This window comes from Ovis canadensis, chromosome 8 (assembly GCF_042477335.2).
Source record: "Ovis canadensis isolate MfBH-ARS-UI-01 breed Bighorn chromosome 8, ARS-UI_OviCan_v2, whole genome shotgun sequence".
NCBI classification, from domain to species: Eukaryota; Metazoa; Chordata; class Mammalia; order Artiodactyla; family Bovidae; genus Ovis; species Ovis canadensis.
The window spans coordinates 23,221,291-23,246,607 of record NC_091252.1 but is presented as its reverse complement, the minus strand read 5'-3'; the positions used below and the strand labels follow the sequence as shown (position 1 = coordinate 23,246,607).

At 39.5% G+C, this 25,317-nt stretch overlaps 1 protein-coding gene across 7 annotated transcripts in view; it reads left to right on the top strand.

The window, feature by feature from the left end:
- Nucleotides 1-25,317, top strand: part of LOC138445231 (tRNA (guanine(10)-N2)-methyltransferase homolog) — an 84,675-nt gene that overhangs the window by 18,277 nt on the left and 41,081 nt on the right. The window contains exons 1-8 of one of the 7 annotated variants that reach the window (XM_069599028.1): nt 5,604-5,711; nt 5,873-5,978; nt 15,442-15,507; nt 17,279-17,352; nt 22,102-22,183; nt 22,287-22,379; nt 22,675-22,809; nt 23,550-23,706. In XM_069599028.1, coding sequence (XP_069455129.1) covers nt 17,330-17,352; nt 22,102-22,183; nt 22,287-22,379; nt 22,675-22,809; nt 23,550-23,706 — 490 coding nt within the window. In that variant the 5' untranslated portion in view covers nt 5,604-5,711; nt 5,873-5,978; nt 15,442-15,507; nt 17,279-17,329. Of the gene's footprint in view, nt 1-5,558; nt 5,712-5,872; nt 5,979-15,441; nt 15,508-17,278; nt 17,353-22,101; nt 22,184-22,286; nt 22,380-22,674; nt 22,810-23,549; nt 23,707-25,317 lie in introns of those variants that run through there. The other 6 variants (XM_069599026.1, XM_069599027.1, XM_069599032.1 and 3 more) reach the window with 6 other exon arrangements.

Sequence of the window (25,317 nt, the reverse complement as noted above, 5' to 3'; positions counted from 1 at the left end):
TTTTTTTTAATCCTTGTATTCCCACTGCCTTAACCCGGTGACTGATGCATAATACCACTCAGGAAATATTGTATTTTACTTTCCGCGTCTCTTAAAATGTTACCGTAACAAACCAAAATCTGGTTAAGCACCATGATAGTGATTTCAAGCAGCTTTCAATCCAAAAATCAAGAGTACAACCTAGATGTCAGGACCTTCCTGGCATTACAGTGGTGTCCATGACCAAGATAACTCAGGTGTGAAACCTCTGAGATTCCAAAGAATCCACCCACACCAAACATTTCCTGCAGCTAACAACCACACCTTTGCAGGGCAAGGGGAAAGTGTTATCTAGCTCCTGCCATCTTGACTCACTTTTCCTCTATTTCTTCTCTCCTTGCCTTGGGGACACATTTATCTCACTTTCACTCTGGAATTTAAAAACTTGCTCTGAAGCCTCAGTTCTAATCACCATTCCTGGGCCACAAGAACTCACCTACCTTAGGAGGTTATACTGGAAAATCACCATGGACAGGGGAGCCTGGCGGGCTACAGTCTATAGGGTCACAAAGAGCTGGACACAACTGAAGTGACCTAGCACAGGAGGCTATACTAGGTATTTTCTCAGCTAAGATTTATCTTTGATTCTCATTCTGGCTAGTAAGAGAGGAATATTTTCTTGTTATACCTTCTGAGAAAATATTTGCAGTATGTTGCAAACTTATCACATAAATTCTCTTCCCAAAGTTGGGTGCAAAGAAGGCAAAACATGCTATTATCTGTGGTACCTGGGACTCAAAGCCCATCCATCTTCCGTGCCACTGTCTTCTCAGCAGTGATTCTCAAACCTCATTGTGCATTTGAACCACCTCGTGGGCTTACTGAAAACAGACTACTGGGGCCTACACTGGAGTGTCTGATGTAGGGTGGGACAGGATTTTGCATTCTGAGTGGTTCCCAGGTGATATGCTGGTGGCTGCACAGTAAATAAAAACTGAGGAGTTTTTTAAAAATAACTGTGTTCAGGCCACATACCAGACAAGAGTCTCTGGAGATAGATTCCAGGCCTTGTAGTTTAAAAAAGTCTTCAGGTAATTCCAGTGTGCAGTTAAAATGGGAAAACCTGTGTCCTACGGGATTGAATAAAACTTCTCTGGGCCCTGTTACAATAGATGTTCAAGAAAATCTTTCTCTGGGACCTGACGCTAACTACACTATATATGATTATTTTCCACTCATGGTAAGCAACTAGGGTCAAGAGATGGTCATTACTGGAAATTGTGCTTAAATAAGAATCTGTGGTTCCCCGCCCCCCCCCCCCCCCCCCCCCCCCCCCGCCTAGGAAAGCTGCACACCTACTTAATATCTGCAAACAAATGGTGGCCCTGGTGGTAAAGAACCTGCCTTCCAATGCAGAAGATGTAAGAGACAAGAGTTTGATCCCTGAGTTGGGAAGATCCTCTGGAGCAGGGCATGGCAACCCACTCCAGTATTCTTGCCTGGAGAATCCCACGACAAAGGAGCCTGGTGGGCTACAGTCCACAGGGTTGCAAAGAGTCAGACACAACTGAAGCAATTTAGCATGTACACTTGTCAAAAGCCTTTATTTAGATATCATATTTTGCTTCTTATATTTTAGGAAGGAAAGAAGGAAGCAAGAGAAGGAAAATGAGGAAAAAAAAGAAAGATGAAAGATCTGGCTCAGATAAAGCACATGCACCATGAACTTATGCCTAGTACGCAAGTTCTGCCCAAGAGAAGTAATAAATGGCATTTGTTCAAAGATGTGCAGAGCCACCTAAGCTACAAAGCTGAAGCCTGGAGCAGTGCAGATGATACCCAGGTCTTGCATGGCCTTATATTTGAAGTAGAGTAAAAGACTGAAACCATTTTTTGGTACCTTGCAATCGATCTCATTGCAAACAAAAGAAATTAAGGACAGGCCCAAAGAGGAAAGGCATCCCTAATTTTGGCAGCAGGCCCTAGGTTAGGCTCCTTTTGGAAAAATTGTTTCGACTTCATGCAGTTGCTCAGTTGGGGAGAGTTGGTTTTGAGCCTAACTCAATCATGTTGCCATCTTACATCTGCCTTGAAGTATATGGCCCTTGACTATTTGAAAGTGGCAGGACGACCAAGAAAGAAAGCTGAATCTCCAGCCTATTTCCCTTCACACTTTTTTCTATGCACAGATTGGGCTTCACAGGAAGCAAATTAGTTGGTCCAGTTTGCAACTGGGACTTCAGATTTGTTCTGGGGAGTCTTTCGACCGGAAGATGGGATCTACTTTTATCCTCATCTAGAGATCTTGCTTGTTGGAAATTTAACCTCCAGGAGCTGAGTTTGAACTCAGAGTCCCACTTTGTTCAGTTTCCTGAAAGTAACCCTTTTTTTTTTTCTCTTTTCTTCCTGAATTATCTTCATTAAGACTGACGATGCCGAGTATTCTTTTGAAATACTGTGAAACAGAACTCCCTCAGGAATGCTTCACTACAGTGAAGTTTTCAGTTCTTACATGACTTGTTACAACAAATTTGTACTCTTTGAACTGCTCAGAATCCCCTTGCTTTTAATTTGTTGCAAAATTCTAGTCTTAATACATACTTTTCTCCCTCTCATTGATTCACAATCCCTGTGGTTCTTTGTGACACCTAAACACTTCAAGTGTTAGATGTTCAGTTAGATGTATGGTCGCACTTCTGCTGCTGGGCCTGTTAACTCTCATTTCCTACCTTCACTATGTCCTACTAGTCTCAACACTGTAGTGACCTATTCTAACCTGAACTTAAAGTTCTCCTCTCCTGACTTCCCAGGAATATACCTCTGGGTTTTTAATATGAGCAGCGTATCTCAGAGGCTCCCATCTCACAATAGGAGCCAGGTCTCTAAGAGATCTGTCTGGATAGATGAAACAAAAATGGAGTTTTGGATCAGCTCCCAGAAGGCAGAATTTGAACCTCTTAACTCCTTCTAGTACTCTTTTTTTTTTTTAAGTTGGAGATGCAAACTATGATATATAGAATGGGTGAACAGCAAGGTCCTACTGACTAGCACAGGAAACTATATTCAATATCTGATAATAAACCATGGAAAAGGATGTGAAAAAAATATATATGTATAACTGAACCACTTTGCTGTGCACAACTAACACAATACTGAAAACGAATTATACTTCAACAAAATGATTTTTTTTTTAAATTGCAAGTCTAGATGCTAGTTTGAACACCAAATTCCCAAATCTGTACCTTCCTGCTCCTCCTTAACTACTCTAGAAAGCCTCCAAATGTTGAACAGTTCTAGCTGTGATTCCTCCAAAGGCAGTTTAATTGATCTCAGAGTAGTTTCTCACTAACCTTAATGGCCTATGCAGGGTTAAGTTCTATCTCCCCAGACCATGTAGCCAACGCTTTGAGATTCATGATGCAGATGCTCTTCTGCTCATTTCTGGAGTGAAGAATTAGGAGAGATTTAGTTATGAACCTTAGCTTAAAGGATCTCAATGTGAAAAATCTGTGAAACTTGAATTCATCTGGGTTCTTCTAGGGCCAGTATTTTCACTTGGTATTTCTGCACAGCACCGAATCAACCCAGCCATGAAAATCAGCATTTCTTTAAAACTTAAAAAGCTGTTCCATCAAAATCTCGTGTATAGTATTTAATCATTCTGAGAAACTTGGGGGATAGGGGTTTATCAAGCACTGCACATCCTTGCCCTAACATTTCATCGGTTCTGTGCCTACCTTGGCCTCTTTTCTCAAAGGAGTCAACAACTCCCTTTTCACATCTAGTAGTTTTAACCCTCTCTGAAGCCTTGGCCAAGAGACATTCAGAGGCTTACTTACTTCAAGTGGGGTTATCAAGACATTTTACCTAAAAAAAGTAGATGGTGTGTTAAGAGGAATTTTCTTACAGTTTTTTTTTTTTATGAGAAGAAAAATATCCTCCTTAAAATTTTTTTTTTTTTTTTTGCCCTACACGTACTAAGTCGCTTCAGTCATGTCCAACTCTTTGCAACGCTATGGACTGTAGCCCGCCAGGCTTCTCTGTCCATGGGATTCTTCAGACAATACTGAAGTGGGTTGCTATGCCTTCTCCCCAACCCAGAGATCGAACCCACTTCTCCTACGTCTCCTGTATTGGCAGGTGGGTTCTTTACCACTAGCACCACCTGGGAAGCCCCTTTGCCCCATACAATTTATTAAACTCTTCATGTTTATTATCTCAATCAGAACAATCCCTTAAGGGAGGCAGTATTATTCCATTTCTGATAAAACTGAGCATAAAAGAGGCAAAGAAATTTGCTTAAGTGCATATAGATGGTAAATAGTGGAACTGAAGTTTGAACCTAAGACTGACAACAGCCTGTGCTCTTAGTCACTTCCACTAAGCATCAACTATGATCTTGGCGCTTGATGGTGGGGATATGCAGAATAACAACCCTTTTGTACTTTGCACAATATTATGTACAATGTACAACAGGTCTCAAAAGCTCAAAAGACTCAGTACCCTCAAAAGCAACAACATATACATAGACTATGTAAATTATTAGAACTTGTAAACTATCTGCTATCAAATCTGTGCCATTGTGAATAGTTAGAAGCAACTTACATCATTGCTTTAATATACAATTGGCTGTGGACTTGTCATGTGAGCCTAACACCACAACTCAAGTACAGTTGATCCTTTAACAAGATGGCGTGGGTAGGGTCTTGGGGAAGGATTAGGGGTATCCAGCCCCTGCGAAGTTGAAAATCTGTGTAAAAATTTATAGTTGGCCCTTCGACCTCTAATCTTGTAGTACTTTAGTAGTACTCAGTGGGAAAACAACCACCACCACATGTAACTGGACCCCAAGCAGTACAAATCCATCTTGTTCAAGGATCAACTTGAACTTTGAGGAGGTCTTCCCTGGTGGCTCAGACGGTAAAGCATCTGCCTACAACGTGGGAGACCAGGGTTCAATCCCTGGGTCAGGAAGATCTCCTGGAGAAGACAATGGCAACCCACTCCAGTATTCTTGCCTGGAGAATGCCATAGACGGAGAAGCCTGGTAGGCTACAGTTCATGGGGTCACAAAGAGTCGGACACGACTGAGTGATTTCACTTTCACTTTGTTTTCTGTGAGGTACAGAATGGATTGTTAAGAGATGACCTCCGTCCTCAAGAGCTGACTCTGATTGGCTTACAAGGCAAGTATCTTTGAAAGTTACCGAAAATATAAAAAGCATACTAAATCTTGAGTGAGTGGGCCAGCTAAGTCATTCCCCACGCCTAAAGTGGTTGGAGAAGTCTGCACTGAAGTAGGTGAAATTTCAGTTCAGTTAAAACTCGGATTTGAAGAGTTGTCGGGAAAGTTAAAAGTACATTTCAGGTGGAGGATCACTGGGAACTACACTGTCTGATCGCAACCTGCTCTGGAACACAACGCAGCATTCCACACAAGCTCCTAGCACAAGGTGGCCTCAACCAGCGCGCACCTAGTACGGGAGGAAGCCTTCCCAGCAGCCGCAGGGTTCAAATTCTAACAGCTGGGAAACTCCGGACAGTGCTCGGCTTGCCGTACTTCCGCTTCCGGCTCAGACTCCGCCCCAGCGGAAGTGGTGTGTGGGGGAAGAAAACGGTGAGACACTCTGGACCGCGCAAGCGTGTTGTGGGTTGCTGCGATGGCGCCGCCGGGTATCTTGAACAGGTATCTTCTGCTCATGGCACAGGAGCACCTGGAGTTCCGCCTTCCGGTGAGCCCGCAGTGCCGTTCACTGCTGGCGGGAGAGGACGGCGCGGTGGGGATTGATGTGCGGGTGGAGGCGACTCGCGCAGTCTGAGCCCGATGGAATTGCGGGTCTGTGCTTGTCGGGGAAATGACTTGTCCCCTCCAATCCTTCGGCCCCTGAGACAGGTCTGAGCTCCGAGGAGGATGTGAGAGAGAAGTCCGAAACAGCTTCTCATCCTCGCTAAGCATATTTATTCATTCTTCTGTCCTTGTGCCTGTTACCCGGAGTTAGGTAGGTGAAATGGCAACCTACTCCAGTATTCTCGCCTAGAGAATCCCGTGGACAGAGGAGCCTGGTGGGCTGCTGTCCATAGAGTCGCACAGAGTCGGACACGACTGAAGCGACTTAGCATGCATGCATGCATTGGAGAAGGAAATGGCAACCCACTCCAATATTCTTGCCTGGAGAATCCCAGGGACAGAGGAGTCTGGTGGGCTGCCGTCCATGGGGTCGCAAAGAGTCGGACACGACTGAAGCGACTTAGCAGCAGCAGCAGCAGCAGCAGGTAGGTGAGTATGACCGGTCCTCTTCCTACTGGAGCTCTTCGTCTATGGGAAAATAGAGACAGCGGACAGAAATGCTTTGGGAAGTATCTTAAGTATCGAATATGCGGCTCAAATTTCATGGGGTTTGGAGTAGTGGTGGTGAATGTGGGTGCTAGGGTTGAATGATGAAAAGTTGGGAAATTTTTTACTTATTCATTCAAGAAAGATTTTCAGAATACATGTAATAGAATGTACTGGACGCTGGGGTTATAACGACGGCAGAGTTTCTGTCTTCACGGAGTTTACCGTTTAGGCTAAAGGGTGACCAGATGCGTAAACAGAGCATTATGAAATAACTTTGGTAAGTGCAGTGATAGACACGCAGTGAAATACCAGCTGGAAAGTGAAAGTGAAGTCGCTCAGTCGTATCCAACTCTTTGCGACCCCGTGGACTATAGCCCACCAGGCTCCTCCGTCCATGGGATTCTCCAGGCAAGAATACTGGAGTGGGGTGCCATTTCCTTCTCCAGGGAATCTTCCTGACCCAGGGATTGAACCCAGGTCTCCCTCATTGCAGGCAGACACTTTAACCTCTGAGCCACCAGGGAAGCATATGGAAGGGAAATCTGAGGGGTGGGGGATGCTGGCCATTGAGATGGCTTTCAGGAAGGTATAACACCTGAACTGTAACTTAAAAGATTAGTAGAAGTTAGCTAGGCCAGGGAAAGACACAAGTAAATTAGAATTACAAGCTATTCATTATTACTAGATTACCAAATACGTAGCAAAGCATGACAGGAGAGCGGGAGAGAGGGATTGTTGTAGTGTCTTAAGTCGTTTCCGACTCTTTAGCGACCCCATGGACTCTAGCCCACCAGGCTCCTCTGTCCATGGGATTTCCCAGGCAAGAATACTGGAGTGCATAGCCATTTCCTTCTCCATGGGATCTTCCCAACCCAGGGATTGAACCTGTGTCTCCTGCATTGGCAGGCAAATTCTTTACCACTGAGCCACCAGTGAAGCCTGGAAGAGAAGGGTCAGTTCAGTTCAGTCACTCAGTAGTGTCCAACTCTTTGCGACCCCATGGATTGCAGCATACCAGGCTTGCCTCTCCATCACAAATTCCTGGAGCTTGCTCAAAGTCATGTCCATTGCATCAGTGATGCCGTCCAACAGTCTCATCCTCTGGCATCCCCTTCTCCTGCCTTCAGTCTTTACCAGCATCAGGGTCTTTTCCAATGAGTCAGTTCTTCATATCAGGTGGCCAAAATATTGGAGAGAAGGGTAGGGTTCATAAAATGCAAAGCCTTAAATACTCTGGAACTTAGAAGGGGATTTTATTGAAGAATTTTAAGTAAGGAAGTGACAAAATCAGACTAAAAAAAAAAATCACTTTGGAAGCAGTACAGAGGATGGATTTCAGGGTAATCAGGAGCTAGGAGTTGAGTCTGTTGGAATAGTCCACAGACTATTTCTTCAGGTAAGAAAGCCTGAATTAGGGCAAGGAATAAGATGACCGTATATATTGGGACAATATTTAGGTGATAAAATCATCAGGGCTTGATGATGAGGGTTGACGGTTAGATGATTGGTTGACGGTGGGGGGAAGAGGGATCAATCAAAGATGAGTCCTGGGATGGATATCAAGGTGTTTCCGTTTAAAATAGCACAGGCAGAAGTAAGTTTTAAACTTTGGTTATGCTGAATTTGAGATGCTTGTGTAACACCAAACAGACATGACAAGGCAGTGAATATGAGTATGCATGGATCTTAATAGAGCTGCATGGGCTGGTAACTAGCATTTAGAAGTCTTGTAGAAGAGAGAACGAAATTATTCAGAGAAAGCATAGCCTCAAAAAGAGCAGTAGGCCAAATACAGCATTGGAAGCATTGATATTAAGGGGAAGTGGGAAAAGAAGGTCCTGAGGAAGACAGGCAAGCGTCAGAATAGGAAGAGAGTTGTTCTTGTTGTTCGGTCGCCAAGTTGTGTCCTACTCTTTGCGACCCCATTAACTGCAGCACTCTAGGCTTCTCGGTCCTTCACTCTTTCCTGGAATTTGCTCAGACTCATATCCATTAAGCCAGTGCTGCCCTCCAGCCGTCTCATCCTCTGTCACCTCCTTCTCTTCTTGCCTTCAATTTTTGCAGTGTCAGGGTCTTTTCCAGTGAGTCGACTCTTCATATCAGGTGGCCAAAGTATTGGAGCTTCGGCATCAGTCCTTCCAGTGTATTCAGGGTTGATTTCTTTTAGGATTGACTGGTTTGCTCTTCTTGCAGTCCAGGGGACTCTCGAGTCTTCTCCAGCACCACAGTTCGAAAGCATTAATTCTTCAGCGCTTAGCCTTTGTGGTCCAACTCTCACATCCATAAATGACTACTGGAAAAACCATAGCTTTGACTGTATGGACCTTTGTCGGCGAATTAATGTCTCTGTTTTTTAATATGAGACCAAAGAAATCAAGAGGATAAAGCTTTAGGGTTTTTCTAGAGTGGTTGTGTAGTTTTAGGGGAGAAATAGATTACTTGGTTTAGTGATCACCAGAAAATGAGAAAGCAGACTTAGACTGCTCTTAACACAAGAATGGAAAGTAAGAGATTGGTTAACAGTTTGAGGGAGACCTAGAGTTGAGGGAGAATCCTTTTCCCTGTTGGAGAAATTGGTGTGTTTGAAGGCTGGAGGGAAGGGGAAAGTGGGTATAAGGACACAACTGGAGGTGTTGGCCTTTCCATAGGAGGGAGCTTGGGCAGAGGAGACTTAGGGCAGGTGTGGGTAGTTGCCTGAAGGGCTATTTTCTAGGTAATGAATGAGTCAAGGTACTTTCTTGAAAGATAGAGGACCAAGCAGTTGAATGGAGAAATTGAGAAAACTTTGAAATAATCATTGAGAGCAAAGAGGGAGCTGATAAGCTAAACAATTGAGTAGAGAGGAACTCGGGTGATAGAGTGATGTGGAAAACTCAGCTGGGGTGAAGAGCACATATTTGTAATTGTGCCAGGATTCTGTGATTCTCTTCAGTTGTGTTCAGTCCGCTGGCCTTACGAGTTTCCAAGAAGACTGCTGCGTTGATTCAGGACCAATGTGTTGCTGAGCAGGTGCACTGGTAAGATGAGGTGCAAGGGCATAGAGTCTCATGGAGGAAGTAATATTCTAATTAGATCTTAATTGATAAGGAAGATACTCTGGGGATGAAGAGGACTCAAGAGCCCACTTCACTGAGAAAGCAAGTGTAGAGGCCCAGAGGGGTGATGGTTTATGGTGGTTTGGGTGTGGGTTGTATGGGGAAGGAGGATGAAGTAGCGGACAGTGAGGCTAGAGAGGTGGCTAGAATCCAGATTCTGCAGTGTTTTGAAACTATTGGAAGTAATTTGGATTTTATTTTAGATTATGGAGAACCACTGGCTTTTTTTTTTTTTTTTAATTTCCTTTTTAAGCCAAGAAGTAACAAACATTTTTCCTTTTTAAATCATGAAGTGACCAGCAGTCATTTGTGTTTTAAAAAGATAACTCTGGAGTACCAGAGAAGGGATACCACTTAGAATCCTCTAGGATTCTAATGCACCAGGGTGGAAACTAGCGAGAAGCCAAGGAGGGTGAGCGCCTATAGTCAGGTAATGCGGGGAGAATGGAGTGGTTAGGCTGCAGTCTTAGAAATAGCATCCCTAGTAGTTGCTGATTTTTTACCTATTTATTCTTTCTTAAGTTCTTCTTAGTATCTTTCCTTTGTGCCAGTTCCATCTCCCCAAAGCTCGGTGGTCTTTTCTGTGTCCATTGTCCTGAGGCTGAAACTCTGGTCTGGCGTTTAAAGCCTGCCACTGCACGATTGTCTTCTGTGCCCTCCCACGGCCTCTGGCCACCGACAGCGCAGCCAGACATCCTTCCCTGTCATTCCCACTTGTTTGCGTCTTTCCTGCACCACTCTTCAGACTATTGATTTTATATAGTCAGTGTTCATTTAGATTTGCCAACATACTCGTTTATTTTAGATTTCATGATTTTTTTTTACTTGATTCTTTTTCAGATGTGCAATTTCTTTTTTTTTAATCCTCTGCCCAAGTTCTTAATTTTGTCTTTTATCCTCTTCAATATAGAAAGCACTGTTATGTTAAAATATGTAATTGATAAAAGGGGTCCTGTGGGTCAGTTTCTTTCATGTATTGTTTCTCTTGCTTCTTTTTCATATGTGTGCTGGGTGTTTTTAAAATACATGCCAGATATATTTGAAAATTTATTTAAAAAAAGAAGTGAATGCTGGGATGATGATGCAAATGCTCTTGAAGATAGGAGCATTAACACTCCAGGATCGCTTGAACTCATTTTCAGGCCTTGAGTTCTGTCTCTGCTCTGATTTGCACGAGCTTGATAATATGCATAGCTCTGGGGGATTCCAGTCTGAACGGAGAGGTTTTATCAAAGTTTCTTTCGTTCCCATTGTTGGCCCTGTGCTCTTTTTTGTTCTTCTGGCTCCGTTAAGCTGTCCACCTTCACCGCTACTCTTGGATTTGATATATTTCCCAGGGAAAGAGTGACTATTCCTTGAGATTTCTGTCCTGTCCTGGATCTTGATTTGGTAATTCTTGTAATCTCTCATGCCTTCAAGTAGAGGTCATTCATTTTTTTTTTTTTAATTCTTCTCAACAGGAGGCTTAATCTGAGTTAACCTGAATTAGATTTAAATTGAATTGCCATCACTGAAAGTTCTCTTTCTGTATAGATTCTCCTTGTGTTTCAGGGCTTGAAGTGAGTTTCCATTGACAGTTTTCTTCTAAAACTGAAGCAATCTTTTCTTCCTTTGTATTCTAGTGTATTATTATGGTGTTTTTCCTTTTTTTTTTTTTTTTTTTTTTTGCTTCTTTAAGGGCATTCACTGTTCTACACCTCACATTTCAGTTACTAGGTTAAATGTTAGTTCTACTAGACCCTAGCTCCCTCAGGGTCTTTACACAGCTCAATGTATCTTTATACAGCTCAGTGCCTTGCCTATATTAGTCATTTAATAAATATTGAATTGAGTGAAATAGGATCTCTTTGGGGAAGGCAATCAAAAGGACGCTTTTGGACCCATCTACTATGTTAGAGGGCTTCCCAGATGGCACCGTGGTAAAGAACCTGCCTGCCAATGCAGGAGGCACAAGAGATGTGAGTTTGATCCCTGGATGGCAAAGATCCCCTGGAGAAGGCAGTGGCAACCCAGTCAAGTATTCTTGCCTGAACAATTCTATGGACAGAGGAGCCTGGCGGGCTACAGTCCATGGGGTGGCAGAGAGTTGGATTTGACTGTGCGATGCGTGCGCGTGCACACACACACATTGTTAGAACTGCTAGACAGGAAAGCTGTAATGAGTAGCTGCCTATGTGATTTAAAGTAAAAGATTAAGAGTGCAAATATGGTTCTGGTTTTGCCTCTGTGCCGTTAATCAGGCCAGTTTTAGTTGGCAGCTGCCTTACTGTACTAAAAGTAAAGTTCAGACACCTGGATTTTACTGCTGGTTCTGAAGCAAACTAAATGGATGAGAAAGTGAGTGGCTAAAAGAACTGCAAAGCTCGTGTGAATTAATGCATCAGGTATGCCCCAGACCATGCCATATTTTTGTATCCAATGTCTAAATTCTTTGTTCCTGATGTAAAAAGATTCTCAACTGAAAAGTAAATTTGCCATGTGATGAATAAAAATTTTGTTTTGCTTTTTCCAAGTAGGTTGATGTGGTAGTTTTAATACATGTTTTGCTTTTCAGTTCAAAACATGGATTATCACATTTACTCTGACTTTTAAGTCATCTCTTAGATTTTGGGTAATGGTGCTAATCCTATGCCATAAAATTTCGAATAATCCTCAACTTTTTTTTTTTTAAACGCTTAGAACCTTTGTGCTTTAACCTGTTGCTCATTTCTAACTGTATTCCAAGAGTAGCAAACTTTCATATTTTGAAAGTATGTTATGAATGTATGAATTCATATTCATAATGTGCTTTAATAAGGAGTGAACAATAATCATTCTTGGCCAAGAAACTTAATCTATAACTTCATTTTTCTTTTAAGTAGTATAATTGTCAGTCTTGCTTGCTTTCTTGACTCACTGAGTTTTAAGGACAGTGTTGTGGTGATCACTGTCTTGATTCCTTCAGTTACAGCCTAGGTTCTTTGCTCTTTTCACTACAGATCTCCTTAACCTTTTGAGATAGCTGATTCCTTTTTCATTGATGAGGGAACTGGGAGTCGAGGGAGTTAAGATTCTTGTATAAAATCACATAGCTGCTTATTTGGAAGAACTGGAAACCAAATTGTGGCCCGCCTCCAAGGTTGAATGATGCCTCCTGTTTAAATTTGTGTCACCTGTGTTGCAAAATAACTATTGGACCTGATAGTCTGTGCTAGTTCTTACTCTGTCCATATGATTCAAGTGAATGCAGCACCTTCTAGTACCTGGGATTAAAAAAAAAAGATTTGTTGCACAGACAAAAGGAGAAAAGATAAGGCACTAGTTGGGCAAACCTCCCATTCTTCTTGGTCTTGAGGTGGAGGGCTTTCCTAGCTGGGTATACTTTCTCCCAGGGTGACCAGGGCTCATGGTGGGCTTGATGTTAATTCTTCCTTCCCCTGCCTTAGAGGAAAGGGGATTGTAGGCACCCTCTCATTAGCTTTCATCCTGTGTAAGACCTACCCAGCGGAGTGAGAGTCTAACTGCTTTATGTTATTTGAGGAAGATAAAATTTGTTAGCAGTATGAATTAGAAAGTTTGTATCCTCATCTTGTGTTTACCAATACTAAGTATTTGCTTCATAGGCCATATGCACTATCTGAACAGATTTCAACTTTGCATACTTGATGTTTTTAAAGTAGCTGTTGTATTCTCCTTCTAGTTCTGAAATTTTATCCAGAAAGGATAAAAAGTACCATCAGTTCAGTTCAGTTGCTCAGTCGTGTCCGACTCTTTGTGACCCCATGAATCGCAGCACGCCAGGCCTCCCTGTCCATCACAAACTCCCGGAGTTCACTCAGACTCACGTCCATCGAGTCCGTGATGCCATCCAGCCATCTCATCCTCTGTCATCCCCTTTTCCTCCTGCCCCCAATCGCTCCCAGCATCAGAGTCTTTTCCAATGAGTCAACTCTTTGCATGAGGTGGCCAAAGTACTGGATTTCAGCTTTGGCGTCATTCCTTCCAAAGAACACCCAGGACTGATCTCCTTTAGAATGGACTGGTTGGATCTCCTTGCAGTCCAAGGGACTCTCAAGGGTCTTCTCCAACACCACAGTTCAAAAGCATCAATTCTTCAGCGCTCAGCTTTCTTCACAGTCCAACTCTCGCATGCATACATGACCACTGGAAAAACCATAGCCTTGATTAGACGGACCTTTGTTGGCAAAGTAATGTCTCTGCTTTTGAATATGCTATCTAGGTTGGTCACAGTTTATTGCGATCCACACAGTCAAAGGCTTTGGCATAGTCAATAAAGCAGAAATAGATGTTTTTCTGGAACTCTCTTGCTTTTTCAATGATCCAGTGGATGTTGGCAATTTTATCTCTGGTTCCTCTGCCTTTTCTAAAACCAGCTTGAACATCTGGAAGTTCATGATTCACGTATTGCTGAAGCCTGGCTTGTACTTATTCAATTAATCTATAGTTATGGTCCCTAATAATCACCTTTCTTTTTTTGTAATTCAACATATGTTTATTCATCTAATTAACTGGACAAGACAGCAAACTTAGTCTGTAAAGTATTCTCTTCTGACATTTGGTAAAATTCTATCATTGGTCTTTGTTAATCATAAATTAATACATAACTAATGATTTTATTTTCTAGAGAAAGAATAGTTCCAAATACAGCTTGTAAATATACATTAAAAATAATTTTCTATCCAAGTAATCAAAAAATTAAAACAAGTGCTATGTTTCATATATTTAATGAGTTAAAAACAGTACAACATCCAGTTGAACAGCAGTGAAGGCAAATTGATACTCTCACCTTATAATGTACAACAATTCTTCAAGAAAGTATTTTGCCCATATGTACTTTTAAGAAGCCATACAACTTTCCACATCTCTGGGTGTAATATCATTGTTTATTGCATCTCTATCTTTTTTTTTTTTAATTTTATCTTTTTACTTTACAATACTGTATTGGTTCTGCCATACATTGCCGTGAATCCACCACAGGTGTACATGAGTTCCCAACCCTGAACCCCCCTCCCATCACCCTCCCCATATCATCTCTCTGGGTCTTCCCAGTGCACCAGCCCCAAGCATCCTGTATCCTGTATCGAACCTAGACTAGCGATTCGTTTCTTACATGATAGTGTACATGTTTCAGTGCCATTCTCCCACATCATCCCACCCTCTCCCTCTCCCACAGAGTCCGAAAGTCTGTTCTTTACATCTGTGTCTCTTTTGCTGCTTTACATATAGGGTTATCATTTCCATCTTTCTAAATTCCATATATATGTGTTAATATACTGTATTGGTGTTTTTCTTTCTGGCTTACTTTACTCTGTATAATCGGCTCCAGTTTTATCCACCTCATTAGAACTGATTCAAATGTATTCTTTTTAATGGCTGAGTAATACTCCATTGTGTCGTACCAGAGCTTTCTTATCCATTTGTCTGCTGATGGACATCTAGGTTATTGCATCTCTATCTTAAAGAAACAATCTAAAATTTGGAAAAAGCCGGATATTTATGAAAATGAGTATTTAGCCTTGTTTTAAACTGATAAAATTTTGAAAACACCTAAGTGTTCAACATAAAGTATATTGTTTCCTACTGAAAAATTTGTAATCCTAATGCCAAGGAGAAAAATGTTTATGCAATTAATATTTAAAGGGAAGAAGTAACAGTCCTAAACCTCATTACAAACATCTTATTTTCTTTCTGAACATCCTCAAATCATCTAATGGTTTTATTTTTATTGATCCATTGTCAGATATCATTTTTGCAATCTGCTTTTTCCTTTTCAGAAATCAGGGCATTTTCTCAAAATCTTTTGACAACTTTTTTTTTTTCTAAAATTTCTCAAAAATTGCTTCCCATGGTTGTGACTATAAAATATTTTCAGAACCCAGAGTTATAATTTGTCTGGTATTGACATTTAAGCCCTTTAGGTAGATAATCAACCCCCCTCTCTCTTTTTTTAAAAATTGTGTTAATAACTGTGTTTTATTATACTTCTAAGTTCCATGTGTTAAAATGTATTCTCTAATATTTTCAATATAGGAGATAAAGTCTTTGCTTTCACTTTTTGGAGGTCAGTTCACCAGTAGTCAGGAAACTTATGGAAAGGTAAGTTGAATTTATATTTTTTATTAGACCTATATATATAGTATCCTTAGAAATCTTAAATTTATATTTTTATAGTTACTTGTGTCTGTTTTTAAGGGCAGTTGAATAAAAAGGATATTTTGGGAAAATTTTTGTTTTGGAAAGTTAGATTTATCTCCAACTTTCACTTTGTTAGTTTTTAAATTTTACTTCTGTAGTCTACCATAATTTTTGTCTGTCCCTTTATTGAAAAGAGGACTCTCTTCTGTTGATGAGGTATAATTAGAATTTAACTGGCTTCCAGACTTACTTTGGTACTCATTTTGTAATTTGAAATTAATTATGTATGTGTGAAATTTTGAATTTATGAGCCATATATTTGGGTTTGACAGTTTATCAGTGTATTCGGGGAGTTTAAAAAATAGAAAAAAGAAATCATTCACAATTCTTCTTTGATATGACTTATAATTTGGCAATACTGCCTTCTGGTCTTTTGATATATGTTTTCCCCCCTTCGTTGTAATACTAGCAGTGAACTTCTATATCTCTTTTTCATTTGATTGCATTAATATAGTCAGTCACATACCTCTGCATAGCATTCATTACTAAAGGGCTGTATATTTTTCCATCAATTAACTCAACCATAATTTATCTAATGATTTCACTTCATTCAGCTTGCTTTAAAATTTTTCCTAATAAAAATAATACTAAGGTTACCGTCTTTTCCCTGTTTGGGTTACTTTAAATTTTTTTGTAGGATAGTATAAAAATTAGAATCAAGACTGGGTCTGGCAGGGAGGACTTCTCATAAAAAGTGAGAGAACTTAAATTGAAAGTCCTCTGGTGTTGGACTTTTACACCTGAAGTGAGGTGAAGTGAAGTCGCTCAGTTGTGTCCGACTCTTTGCGACCCCATGGACTGTAGCCTACCGGGGTCCTCCCATGGGATTTTCCAGGCAAGAGTACTGGAGTGGGTTGCCATTTCCTTCTCCAGAGGATCTTCTCCACCTAGAGATCAAATCTGGGTCTCCTGCATTGTAGGCAGACGCTTTACCTTCTGAGCCACCAGGGAAGTGAACTTCAATTATTGATGGAGGAGGAAAAGAGAGAGTGTGTGGATATAATTGGGTGAGGGTGATGAACTGAGGTTGGGGTCCTGCTACATATTGCTGCATTCTGGCAAGTGGTTATCTGGATGGAGCACAAAGATGCCTATAATCTTGGGTATTAAAAGCCCCTGATATACTTGGAACTTTTTTCCTTGGATAAAATAATAAATGATAATTGAATAATATACTCTAATTTTTCATCATAGTTATTGCAGCGACCCCACCCTCTTAGGTGGCCAAAGCTAGCTAGAAAAAAAAAGAGAGATGATTCAGACATATATTACTTAGTAATTCAAAACAAAATAGCTGTATTATAAGAAAATATTAGCAACAATAAAAAAAATTCTGAGATTATACTTAAGGGTAAAATGTGCATTAATTCTTGGTCATAATACATATGAGCAAACATGAAATTAACCTTAAGTTTAAATAACCTTAAATTTGCAGTAAAAAATGTTTTCATTTATGCAATCATTTTTAAAAGTATTCTGATTTTTACTGTATTGTCCTGACAGGTTACCTATTAATTAATTTTTTTCCACTATTGGAGCAGTTTTTATTTTGGTTAGTGTCAGATTAGATATTCTCACGTAAAAGTAGCAAATAAGAATTTCTTCTTACTGACTTCTTAAATAAGGTCATAAAACCACTTAGAAGTAAGTTGCATATTATTATTTCTTTCAGTCTCCTTTTTGGATTCTTAGCATTCCCTCTGAGGATATTGCCAGAAACTTAATGAAACGGACAGTGTGTGCCAAGTAAGAAAAACTTACTATGTTCTCCTGCATGAGTGTAAGCTGGACTTCTCATAACCACTCCGTTCTTTTTGCTATGTTGGCAGAAAGCAGAAGGGGTTGATGGTTGTGACGAGCCCAGTTTAGCTTGTAGATGCGTGTGTTTGCCACTGGATGGTGGTAAGAGAACAGAGGAGAGGTACCTACTGAACCTGGATGAGAGACTCTCAGATGATGAAATGCAGAAACACGTGCTTTAGAATAATTTTTTTAAACTTCTATATTAAGCAAGCATATGGTTTAAGATGTAAATGCTATGTTATTACATAGGGAAAATGCCACATTTAATTATAGCCAAAGTATTGAAAGCTTAAAAGTGTTTTTCTTATAGATGGTTTTTAATTAGATGAACAGATTGGTGAAGTATAAGATGACAAAAAATGAAACCTACCATAAAATATGTTTTACTGTTTGATTTGTTAGTGTAGTTCTGATTATAATATCTTCATGTGAATTAATATAATGATGTCATTCTTGTTTATCCTGCCTGAGTGTTTTCTGGCTTTCACCATTAGTATCTGTTCTTTCTTCCTTCTTGTTTCATTGTTGGAAAAATCTGTCTTTGCATTTGGAAATTAAACTGCATTTTCAACTAGCATTTTAAAATTGAAAAACTTATGCTATCCTTGCTTTATTTTTTTTTTAACACTCCCCTCCAACCCCCCGAACATTTTGACAGATTTCTGAGAACTTCCTTCTTTTTGCTTGGAAATTATATTTAATAATGCAATGCAAATAAGAATTTATCTAGTTTTGTTAGTATGGTTAGCAATATTTATTGCTTTATTATTGAGTAGATTACAGCCCCCATATAATTGAGGGCAGGAGGAGAAGGGGGCAATAGAGGATGAGGTGGTTGGATGGCATCACCAAGTCAATGGACACGAGTTTGAGCAAACTCCAGGACGTGGACAGGAAAGCCTGGCGTGCTGCAGTCCATGGGGTCCCAAAGAGTAGGACACGACTTGGTGACTTAACAACAGCAATTGAAAATTAGCTGCATTGCTAAGTCTAATCTCATAAATTGAAGCTTGTTAATGAGTTTCACTTAGTCAATAAAAATGACCAGAAAATGGAAACAGAACTAAAAAACGAGTCATTTGAATAATTATCACTGTATGTTAGCATATTAAAATTTATGGCTCTGAGAGATGTTTGAATTCCAAAGATAAATCTTATAGGCTTAAAATAGCTTATTGGGAACCAGATTTATATGCTTCCTTCATAGCTCATATCTTTGATGAATGCATTGAGTAATGGTACAGTAAATAGTTGTGTAATGCTTGTGTAACATTATGAATTAATATCCCTGGTCGCTTTTTCAGTTCAGTTCAGTTGCTCAGTTGTGTCTGACTGTGACCCCATGGACTGTAGCACGCCAGGCCTCCCTGTCCATCACCAACTCTCAGAGGTTGCTCAGACTCACGTGCACTGAGTCAGTGATGCCATCCAACCATCTCATCCTCCGTCGTCCCCTTCTCCTCCTGCCTTCAGTCTTTCCCAGCATCAGGGTCCTTTCTAGAGAGTCAGTTCTTCGCATCAGGTGGCCAAAATATTGGAGCTTCAGCATCAGTCCTTCAGGACTGATGAATATTCAGGACTGATTTCTTTTAGGATGGACTGGTTGAATCTCCTTGCAGTCCAAGGGACTCTCAAGTCTTTTCCAACACTACAGTTCAAAAGCATCAATTCTTTGGTGCTTAGCTTTTTTTATAGTCCAACTCTCACACTTGACTACTGGAAAAACCGTAGCTTTGACTATATGGACCTTTGTTGGCAAAGTAATGTCTTTGCTTTTCAGTATGCTGTCTAGGCTGGTCATAGCTTTTCTTCCAAGGAGTAAGCGTCTTTTAATTTCGTGGCTGCAGTCACCATCTACAGTGATAATGAAGCCCAAGAAAAGATAGTGTCTCACTGTTTCCATTGTTTCACCATCTAGTTCCCATGAAGTGATGGGACTGGATACCATGATCTTAGTTTTTTGAGTTTTAAGCCAGCTTTTTCACTCTCCTCTTTCACTTCATTAAGAGGCTTTTTAGTTCCTCTTCACTTTCTGCCATAGGGGTGGTGTCATCAGCATATCTGAGGTTATTGATATTTTTCCCAGCAATCTTGATTCCAGCTTCGGCTTCATCCAGCCTGGCATTTCTCATGATGTACTCTGCATATAAGCTAAATAAGCAGGGTGACAGTATAGAACCTTGACGTACTCCTTTCCCAGTTTTGAACCAGTCTTCTTTCATGTCTGGTGCTAACTGTTCCTTCTTTACCTGTATACAGATTTCTCAGGAGGCAGGTAAGGTGGTCCGGTACTCCTGTCTCTTGAAGAATTTTCTACAGTTGTGATCCACACAGTCAAAGGCTTTAGCATAGTCAGTGAAGCAGAAGTAGATGTTTTTCTGGTGTTCTCTTGCTTTTTTGTTGCTCCAACAGATGTTGGCAGTTTGATCTTTAGTTCCTCTGCCTTTTCTAAATCCAGCTTGAACATCTGGAAGTTCTCAGTTCACATACTGTTGAAGCCTAGCTTGGAGAATTTTGAGCATTACTTTGCTAGCATGTGAGATGAGTACAGTTGTGCGGTACTTTGAACATTCTTTGGCATTGCCTTTCTTTGAATTGGAATGAAAACTGACCTTTTTCAGTCCTTTGGTCAGTGCTGAGTTTTCCAAATTTGCTGGCATATTGAGTGCAGCGCTTTCACAGCATCATCTTTTAGGATTTGAAATAGCTTAGCTGGAATTCTGTCACCTCCACTAGCTTTGTTCATCATAGTGATGCTCCCTAAGGCCCACTTGACTTCACTTTTTAGTCTGTGTATATTTTGCATAGCTGAGGTTATACCTTAAGTGATAACTAAGTAAAAGTCGTATCACTGTGGAGGCCTTCTTTCTATAATTAACAGGTAAAGGGGTATTCATTTTTAGAGGATAAAATTCCCAATCCTAATTGTAGCATTAATTATTCTTGAATAACAGACATTAGAAGTGTGTATTCAAAACTAACTTAGATTCAGATTTTTTTGTGGTAGAATAGGGATTGAAAGTTGATTTTGTTTGACTTATTTTTAACCTGCACTGTTTTCTTAGCATATTACAGAATGAAAAATATAACAAATGCCTAGGTACCTACCATGTTAAATCTCAGCATTTCGGGGTAATTTGCCACAATTAAAAAAAAACAACCACCCATTACAGAAATGATTGGTGCTCCCTGTGTACATGTCCCAGTTCTAACCCTCCTTCCTTGAAAGGACAGTTTCTTAAAGCATTGTTTGTCAGAAAGGTTTCATTATTATTGCTATAATCAGTGAAATATTTTCGATCATACTCATATTAATAAGTTGACACCCATGCTTACTTATCTAGCACCCATGGGAAATGTAGCAATCCATATAAGTTTTCTGATCTCTGAAACAGGAATCAGAATAGTGCAGTCATATATATGGAAACAGTTTACTGTGAAAATCTAAATCATAAAATGTGTTACTCCAGTGTGCCAGTTATAATGGAAGCTTATGATGTTATATATTGAATATTTTTATTTTTCCATTTACGTATAAATTTACTGTGTTATATAAATTCTTTCTGAAAGAGCACATGGAGTATTATTTTTACTGAATCTGGGTTGTCACTCCAGCATAAGTTCCTTCATTATTACTGTATAATAGTTCATTAGGGATAATTATGCATTGAGGCATTGTCTGTGCCTTTCCTGAATGGCCTGGAGTTCTTGTCTTTTTGCATAGAGAAGTGACGTATGGATTCTGGAGTCAGATGGATTGGGGTTTGAATCCTACCTTACAAATTGCTGTATGACTTGAGAGAGTCATTTAATCTTCTTGTGCCTCAGTTTCCTCACTGGTTAAATAGATGATGATCCTGGCAGCTACCTCAGGATTCCAGTGAGGAATACCTGAGTTAATATTAAATGGCCTTAAAACAGTCCCTGGTACTTTGAGTTATATTAAGCGTTAGCTCTTACTTAGCTAAGTAAGAGCAGTATAATTGTAGTGGCCCTGTTTCTATAAATTCAGTACAAGGGAAAGGAGGAATTCATTTTCAAAAGAGAATATTTGCAGTCCTGAGAGCAGCATTTTTTCTAATCATGAAGTAGTTGATTTTAGAGGTACAAAACTGTAATATATAGATCAAGTTTCATTACAACTGATCCTAAAAGTGGTTTCATTGATTGCAATAAAATTTTGCTTAATCTTTTTTATTCCTTAAAATAGATATAAGCTTGAGGTTTTTTTCATAGTAAGAATTTCATATTTAAAAGTAACAATTACTAAGTGTTATCAAATATGGCTAGATATTAATGGTAACATTTTTATCCAGTCATTTTTCCTTTTATGTAGAAGACATTGGGAAAGATTGAATTTCCTGCACTTTATAACTGTTTCATTAAAAGAAGTGATTTTTATGGCATCATTTGTGTTATAGTTTAAAAAAAAATGAAATGATAGTGGTGAAGACTTCAAAAAAGATCTTCACTGATAAATAATTCTTCTGTGTAAAGTTCAACATGTGTTTGTAATTTAGACTGAAGCTATATTTGTTTTCTAGATACGTATTTCTCATTTAATAGCTTAGAAACACAGGCATAATTGTTTCGGTGGAGCGAGCATAAAGAACCAATGAAAGAATTGTTATATATTACTGTATGAACTAACCCTTCTTTTACTGAGGTCAGTGCCAATCATTTATTCCCTAGGTCTATATTTGAACTGTGGGGTCATGGGAAGTGTCCAGAGGAGCTGTACAGTTCTCTTAAAAACTACCCTGTAGAGAAGATGGTACGTAGCAAATGTGGTTTTATATAAGCAGATCTGTAGATACTGTACTGTCTACATGTGTACTGTGTACAAAACTTAAAGGATTTATCTGCTTTTATTTTAGGTTCCATTTCTGCATTCAGATTCTACATATAAAATAAAGATTCACACATTTAATAAAACATTGACACAAGAAGAAAAAGTCAAACGGATAGATGTAAGTGAATTTAGCAAAAACCAAAACCTGTGGTCGCAAAGAGCTGGACACGAGTGAGCACGCATGCAGAAGCAAAGCTGAAAGGACCTATGAGATTAATGTAAAATAGTCGCCGTTGATAGATGAGAACCCCCAGTGTCTACTAAGTGCTTTTGTACCACATTGTATGCTAAGCACTTTTCATGTTTTGTCTTATTTAATGCTGATAACCAGACTTACAAGATAGAAATTATTATATAAGCACTATTTTTCCTTTTAGATATCTATATTATTTAGAGTTATTTTTATTTTTTAGGCACTTGAATTTCTGCCATTTGAAGGGAAAGTAAATTTAAAGAAGCCACAACATATATTCTCTATTTTGGAGGATTATGGTTTGGACCCAAACCACATCCCTGAAAATCCACATAATATTTATTTTGGTAGATGGGTAAGCAAGTGATCTTTTTACCTATTTTAGTTTTCTTTAAAACCTAAATGTTAGTCCTTTGAATTGGACTCCATGTAAAACTTGAAAGGAGCTGAAGAGTCAGAACTACTGTGTGAAATAAAATCAGTGGAAAATATGTGGTTGTGTGTGTGTGTATGTGTTTTTTTTCCCGAGATTCTGATGAAATGCGAGAGGATTATTATAAGGTGTTATAAGGTGTGGGGCCTAGGTAGGAGGTTGTGTACCTGGAAACCTTAACCCAAAACTTGTTGGAAAGCATGAACTGCTTTTTAAATAAAAGCAGAGACAAGGCAGAGTGCTCTGACAGCAGGAACCTCATTGGTGGAGCTCTGTGATTGAGGTTTCCATTCTTAAATGAAATCACTGCAAAGCAGTTCTGCCCACTTCCCTGAGGCACTGAATGGGCAAGTGGAATCTGTGGCTTATGCTACAAGATACTGCTGTTTAGGAGAATAAAAGAGGTGGCTAGAGCTCCCTACCAGCTCCTGGAATAATTGCATTCAAATTCAATTCATATTTGCTTTGCAAAGCAGAAGTAAATGGGAACACACTAAGAAATAAAAAGTGTATGTCCGTAACTGCCTCAGTCACATTTTTATATAAAGCAGTGATTAAGTGGAAAGAAGTTATTGTCATCAAGATACTGTGGGTTTAATGTGAGTAGTTATTTTAGATCCATTTTATAGATTTATACTTATTGAAAAATATGTCTGATCTAGATTGCAGATGGGCAGAGAGAGCTTATTGAGTCATACAGTGTCAAAAAGAGACACTTTATTGGAAATACAAGCATGGATGCTGGTTTATCATTCATCATGGCCAACCATGGAAAAGTGAAAAAAAATGATATTGTATTTGATCCATTTGTTGGAACAGGTATTTTTATTTAATTGTTTTAAACTAATGTAGAAATGTTACTTGTTTATATTAGTCAAGGTCATAGTAGTATTTTAGCTAAAAGATTAAATAGAATAATTTTTTATTGATCACTAAATAAGAGACAACCACATATTTGTATAGTAGTCAGTATTTGACATCTTTGCTACTTCCAAAGATAATGCTGAAAGAATTTTGTGGGCTCTGTTTTTATTTTTATTATGTTTTTTAGAATTTTGTGGGGTTTTTTTCCTATAAGTAACCACTGAGGGGAGCAAACCATTCATTATAGAAACGTTGTAAAGCTTTACAGTTTCTTTATATAGGAAATTTCTTACTGTACTTTAATTAAAAACACGGGAAAGCACTTGAGGAAGAAAGACTTGAGTGACAATTTTAAAAAGTATTCATCTTTTAAAATTGGCGGTTATATACTTACATAAAAAATAGTTAATGTGCCTTATCTTTGGCTTGTGGAGGTTCCTGTGTGAAGTTTGAAAATAAGAAAAGTGACTGAGTATCAGTGAACTAGAGCGTGACTGCTGAGGCTGTTCCCTGGGTTTTGTACGCCCAGGATGTGCGATTGGATGTCCTCGTAGTTAACTTTGTGTGAAAGTCCAGGGTTATTTCACCTGAGTTTGACGACATTTTCCCGCCTAAACCCATTTTTCTTCCATCTTGCTGATGCTTATGGAGTATTCACGATTAGGTTCGCCTGACTAAATTTACTGTGTTCAGATTGTGTAGGAATAAATCCTGTGCAGTTGGAATTTCTCACTGTAGTGGTCTTTCCCTGTCAGAAACTCCTCTGGAACTCTGTAAGCAGTGATGACACAGGAGCTCCCATTTGTTGAATAGAAAACATGTCACGTACTAGCTGTGGACTCTAAGGTTACTGTCTAATTTAACTCTCTACAGCTACTGACATTGAGATATGCTACAAAATCTTCCTGAGATTAATGCACTTGCCCAGACTTAGGCACTGTATAAATCTCATAGGTCTCACACTCAAGCACTAACCCCGGGGCTCCCTGCCTGTTCCTGTCAGCACTGCCTCTCTCAGCATTAGGAGCTGCCAGCCAGCTGCTGTACCCTAAACTGACGGGAGCAACGCAGCACATGAGGAGCAAGTAGAGTCAAGGTCAAGAGGTTTCTAAGAGGTGGAATAATTTCCTGAGTTGTTGAATCAGCCTTGGTGCGTCTCTCTGCTCCGTTCCTCCACTGTCTCTGTATATGTGCTACCCCCGACATACTACCCGCTCCTTTCTTTCCTATCCTAATCATGCTAAGTGCCTCCCCAGCGTTTTGAACTTGACAGGAAATAATACCAAACTTACAGAAATGTTACAATTATAAAAATAAGAGAAAGAAAACCTACATATCCCTGACCCAGAGTAGACTGTTGTTAAAATTTGGCATTATTTGCTTTATCACTTGCTTTCTCATTATGTTTTATATAAACAGTATTTTTCTTTCTGTACCATTTGAAAGTAAGTTGCATCCATTATATCCCTTTACCTGTCAAACACTTCAATATATATTTCTTGATGATAAGTATATTCTCTTGCATAACCGCAGTATAGTTTTCACTGTTAGTAAACATATTATTCA